Below are 6,007 nucleotides of genomic sequence, written 5' to 3' on the forward strand. Positions count from 1 at the left end.
TCTATGATGACAACTTCATGTGTTTTTCTCCCTGCAGGTTGCCAGCTAGAGGCTGCAGGTTGCCCACTGGAGGCTGCAGGTTGCCCACTGGAGGCTGCAGGTTGCTCACTGGAGACTGCAGGTTGCTCACTGGAGGCTGCAGGTTGCCAGCTAGAGGCTGCAGGTTGCTCACTGGAGACTGCAGGTTGCCCACTGGAGGCTGCAGGTTGCTCACTGGAGACTGCAGGTTGCTCACTGGAGGCTGCAGGTTGCTCACTGGAGGCTGCAGGTTGCTCACTGGAGGCTGCAGGTTGCTCACTGGAGACTGCAGGTTGCCAGCTAGAGGCTGCAGGTTGCTCACTGGAGGCTGCAGGTTGCCCACTGGAGGCTGCAGGTTGCTCAGAGGAGACTGCAGGTTGCTCACTGGAGGCTGCAGGTTGCTCACTGGAGGCTGCAGGTTGCTCACTGGAGACTGCAGGTTGCCAGCCAGAGGCTGCAGGTTGCTCACTGGAGGCTGCAGGTTGCCAGCTAGAGGCTGCAGGTTGCTCACTGGAGGCTGCAGGTTGCCAGCTAGAGGCTGCAGGTTGCCCACTGGAGGCTGCAGGTTGCCCACTGGAGGCTGCAGGTTGCTCACTGGAGGCTGCAGGTTGCTCACTGGAGGCTGCAGGTTGCTCACTGGAGGCTGCAGGTTGCCCACTGGAGGCTGCAGGTTGCTCACTGGAGGCTGCAGGTTGCCCACTGCGTGAGGCCCTTGTGTTACAGCAGGACATGAGGTCACATCTCCTGCTGAGCCCCCTGCAGGCCGGCCCGCGCTGCCCGCTCTGCTGCCGCTCTGCCGAGTCCTCCGAGCAGCTCTGCTCCCACATCGGCGCCGCCCACCCAGAGGACCCGGCCCGCTCCGGCTCCACGTCGGGCGCTGAAGCGGCGGCTCCCACCGCCGCTTCAGCGGGGCCCAGAGACGCAGAGCGGCCTCGGAGCGGCACACCTGGAGGTTCATCCGCTGGGGAGGCTGCACCCTGCAGCTCCACTAAAACCAGACCGGACTGTGGTGAGGACGAAGATGAGGACGAAGATGAGGTCGCAGCCGAGCGCAGCCGAGCCAAACAGAAGCGTCGGTCTTCACCAGGAGACGGTGAGTCAACTTTCTCAAACGTTACTCCAGACGTTAGCGTGTCGTAGTGCTGACGCGTGTGTCGTTGCAGAGGAGCGGCTCTGCTGCCCCGTGTGCTTCCTGGTCTGCAGCGGCTCCTTCCTGCAGGAGCACGTGGAGCTGCATCTGCAGGAGCAGCTCACTGAAGGTAAGCCCACCTCCCCGCCATGCAGGCAGGGTTCCCTCCAGCCTCTGCTGGTTCAAGCGGACAGGACTGTGGGACCAGAGCACCCGGTGGGAGAGCAAGACTTTGATGAGCAACGATTGAAATAGTTCACCAAATGGGAACTCTGATAAAGGACGCTGGCAGGAAAACCTGCTGCCGGGTCATCTCAGGTCATGTGAGAGTAAAGGAACAAGCGAGGCGTGCCGGGGAACTCCCTCAGGCCCGCCGAGGCGTCCCAGCACACAGCAGGGAGAGCGGTGTGAAACATACGTGTCACCGGGCCGTCGTCATGTCCCAGCAGAGATTAGGGAGAGGAGGAGAAGTGTACATGATGTACTTTTGTTTGTTCAGGGCTAACACGGAGGCGTGGCTCCTCCTCCACTTTCAGCTCGCAGGACTTTTTGTTCTGATGGCAACAAAAAGATGTTTGTCTCTCCAGTTGAACAAGAGAACTCAACATCGCTTGCAATACAGTCGTCTGCTCGCCGATGACCCGGTGGTTCTGTCTGCTGGTCCGTTGTGCTGCAGAGGGCTGGAGGGCCTCGCGGCCCCCAGAGGAGGAGCCCTGCTGGTGCCGAGTCCTCCGGCCCGAGGACGCTGGTTCCAGCCTGCAGCTCTGAGAGAGACAAGATGGCTGATGGAGTAACTTCAGTGTTTCTAATATAAAGGTCTCCTGACATCAGGGCCCGGCCTGGCTGCAGGTCACTTTGTGTATTGTGTAACAACCACACTATTGTGTCTTTTAGTCAAGTTTCTATTTCAATTGTGTTATTAACCAGCGCTGCACGGCCTGGATGACGTTCCTCTCCTTCAGACCGCAGCAGCTGCTTTCAGCCGTTGTGTTGCTGTTGAACGTGTGTTGAGGTCTGCGGGCAGCAGACCCCTTAGTAACGTGGTACTGTGTGTGTCTCTTGTGAGTGTTGTCACACAGGTCACCCTCATATGAACCCTTAAACCTCTAAACCTCTCCCTCTGTGCTGCAGGAGAGGAGCGGTGGCAGTGCCCTCTGTGCAGCGTGGGCTTTAGGGACGGCTGCTCTCTGCAGGAGCACATGGACCTGCATGAGGACCTGCATGAGGACCTGCAGGAGGACCTGCAGGAGGACCACGGGGCTGCAGGTGGGCTGGTGTTCCTCCCTGCTGCAGAAGGCTCTCAGGTGATGCATCTGTCCTGATTGTGTGTGTGTGTGTGTGTGTGTGTGTGTGTGTGTGTGTGTGTGTGTGTGTGTGTGTGTGTGTAGGCTCTGACCTGCAGCTGGCCATGCGGCTGCAGCAGGAGGAGGAGCAGCAGAGGAGGCAGCAGGAGAAGGACGAGTTCAAGAAGCTGCAGGTCTGGATCCTCCACCAGAGCACTCAGACCACCAAGAGACAGGGACGAGGTCACATTTCCACTTTACTGGCAATAGTTTGAGGGTGTATTTCCATAAGAAGGTACACTTTATGAGAACTATGCAGCCGTAGTGACACCATCATGCAGCTGTAGTGACACCATCATGCAGCTGTAGTGACACCATCATGCAGCCGTAGTGACACCATCATGCAGCCATAGTGACACCATCATGCAGCCGTAGTGACACCATCATGCAGCTGTAGTGACACCATCATGCAGCCATAGTGACACCATCATGCAGCCATAGTGACACCATCATGCAGCCATAGTGACACCATCATGCAGCTGTAGTGACACCATCATGCAGCCATAGTGACACCATCATGCAGCCATAGTGACACCATCATGCAGCCATAGTGACACCATCATGCAGCCGTAGTGACACCATCATGCAGCTGTAGTGACACCATCATGCAGCCATAGTGACACCATCATGCAGCCATAGTGACACCATCATGCAGCTGTAGTGACACCATCATGCAGCCGTAGTGACACCATCATGCAGCCATAGTGACACCATCATGCAGCCGTAGTGACACCATCATGCAGCCATAGTGACACCATCATGCAGCCATAGTGACACCATCATGCAGCCATAGTGACACCATCATGCAGCCATAGTGACACCATCATGCAGCCGTAGTGACACCATCATGCAGCCGTAGTGACACCATCATGCAGCCGTAGTGACACCATCATGCAGCCGTAGTGACACCATCATGCAGCCGTAGTGACACCATCATGCAGCCATAGTGACACCATCATGCAGCCGTAGTGACACCATCATGCAGCCGTAGTGACACCATCATGCAGCCATAGTGACACCATCATGCAGCCGTAGTGACACCATCATGCAGCCATAGTGACACCATCATGCAGCCGTAGTGACACCATCATGCAGCCGTAGTGACACCATCATGCAGCCGTAGTGACACCATCATGCAGCCGTAGTGACACCATCATGCAGCCGTAGTGACACCATCATGCAGCCGTAGTGACACCATCATGCAGCCGTAGTGACACCATCATGCAGCCGTAGTGACACCATCATGCAGCCGTAGTGACACCATCATGCAGCTGTAGTGACACCATCATGCAGCCATAGTGACACCATCATGCAGCTGTAGTGACACCATCATGCAGCCATAGTGACACCATCATGCAGCCGTAGTGACACCATCATGCAGCCGTAGTGACACCATCATGCAGCCATAGTGACACCATCATGCAGCCGTAGTGACACCATCATGCAGCCGTAGTGACACCATCATGCAGCCATAGTGACACCATCATGCAGCCATAGTGACACCATCATGCAGCCGTAGTGACACCATCATGCAGCCGTAGTGACACCATCATGCAGCTGTAGTGACACCATCATGCAGCCGTAGTGACACCATCATGCAGCCATAGTGACACCATCATGCAGCCGTAGTGACACCATCATGCAGCCATAGTGACACCATCATGCAGCCATAATGAACAGATCATAATGTGCACTCTGCTGTCAGGATACTGCTAAAACATAACTTGTTGCTTAATTTTAAAAAAAAAGGACAAATTGAACCCAAAAGGAACCAACAACACGTCGCTCTCAGTCTTTTGTGATGTGAGATCAAAACCAGATGCATTGTTTTAGAGCTGCAGTAAAGAGACAACAGCACATCCACATGTCCCTCCTCTAGGAGACAACAGCACATCCACATGTCCTCCTCTCCTCTAGGAGACAACAGCACATCCACATGTCCCTCCTCTAGGAGACAACAGCACATCCACATGTCCTCCTCTAAGAGACAACAGCACATCCACATGTCCTCCTCTCCTCTAGGAGACAACAGCACATCCACATGTCCTCCTCTCCTCTAGGAGACAACAGCACATCCACATGTCCCTCCTCTAAGAGACAACAGCACATCCACATGTCCTCCTCTAAGAGACAACAGCACATCCACATGTCCTCCTCTCCTCTAGGAGACAACAGCACATCCACATGTCCTCCTCTCCTCTAGGAGACAACAGCACATCCACATGTCCTCCTCTCCTCTAGGAGACAACAGCACATCCACATGTCCTCCTCTCCTCTAGGAGACAACAGCACATCCACATGTCCTCCTCTCCTCTAGGAGACAACAGCACATCCACATGTCCTCCTCTCCTCTAGGAGACAACAGCACATCCACATGTCCTCCTCTCCCTGTGTGTCGGTGCAGAGGCAGTTCGGGCTGGACGGCGGCGGCGGCTACAGCAGACAGATGGAGCGCAGCATGGAGCGGGCCGTGGACCGGGGCCGCTTGGCCCCTGCAGAGTTCCACTGCCAGAGGGCCCAGATGATGGAGTCTCTGGCCTCAGGGCTGGATGATGGCAGAACCAGAACTCAAGGTATGTGTGTTTCACAGACAGCAGGCTCAGAGGAACACACCAACGCTGCTGCAGGTCCAGCACCACCAGCTGCTGCAGGTCCAGCACCAACACTGCTGCAGGTCCAGCACCAACACTGCTGCAGGTCCAGCACCAACACTGCTGCAGGTCCAGCACCACCAGCTGCTGCAGGTCCAGCACCACCAGCTGCTGCAGGTCCAGCACCAACACTGCTGCAGGTCCAGCACCACCAGCTGCTGCAGGTCCAGCACCACCAGCTGCTGCAGGTCCAGCACCACCAGCTGCTGCAGGTCCAGCACCAACACTGCTGCAGGTCCAGCACCACCAGCTGCAGGTCCAGCACCAACACTGCTGCAGGTCCAGCACCACCAGCTGCTGCAGGTCCAGCACCACCAGCTGCTGCAGGTCCAGCACCACCAGCTGCTGCAGGTCCAGCACCAACACTGCTGCAGGTCCAGCACCACCAGCTGCAGGTCCAGCACCACCAGCTGCTGCAGGTCCAGCACCAACACTGCTGCAGGTCCAGCACCAACACTGCTGCAGGTCCAGCACCACCAGCTGCTGCAGGTCCAGCACCAACACTGCTGCAGGTCCAGCACCAACACTGCTGCAGGTCCAGCACCACCAGCTGCTGCAGGTCCAGCACCAACACTGCTGCAGGTCCAGCACCACCAGCTGCAGGTCCAGCACCACCAGCTGCAGGTCCAGCACCACCAGCTGCTGCAGGTCCAGCACCAACACTGCTGCAGGTCCAGCACCACCAGCTGCTGCAGGTCCAGCACCACCAGCTGCTGCAGGTCCAGCACCAACACTGCTGCAGGTCCAGCACCACCAGCTGCTGCAGGTCCAGCACCACCAGCTGCAGGTCCAGCACCAACACTGCTGCAGGTCCAGCACCAACACTGCTGCAGGTCCAGCACCACCAGCTGCTGCAGGTCCAGCAC

At 57.0% G+C, this 6,007-nt stretch overlaps 1 protein-coding gene across 1 annotated transcript in view; it reads left to right on the forward strand.

Moving 5' to 3' along the window:
* Positions 1-636: 636 nt before the first annotated feature.
* The window catches only part of zufsp (zinc finger containing ubiquitin peptidase 1), a 13,006-nt gene continuing 7,635 nt past the window's right edge, over positions 637-6,007 (forward strand). Inside the window, exons 1-5 of the mRNA XM_068570098.1 lie at positions 637-1,111; positions 1,182-1,277; positions 2,279-2,413; positions 2,536-2,624; positions 4,895-5,063. Of these exons, the coding sequence (XP_068426199.1) occupies positions 748-1,111; positions 1,182-1,277; positions 2,279-2,413; positions 2,536-2,624; positions 4,895-5,063 (853 nt within the window). The 5' untranslated portion in view covers positions 637-747. The remainder of the gene's footprint in view (positions 1,112-1,181; positions 1,278-2,278; positions 2,414-2,535; positions 2,625-4,894; positions 5,064-6,007) is intronic.

The sequence above is a fragment of the Clinocottus analis genome, unplaced genomic scaffold (genome assembly GCF_023055335.1).
Source record: "Clinocottus analis isolate CAN_PGR_092001 unplaced genomic scaffold, fCliAna1.0.p SCAF_9, whole genome shotgun sequence".
NCBI classification, from domain to species: domain Eukaryota; kingdom Metazoa; phylum Chordata; class Actinopteri; order Perciformes; family Cottidae; genus Clinocottus; species Clinocottus analis.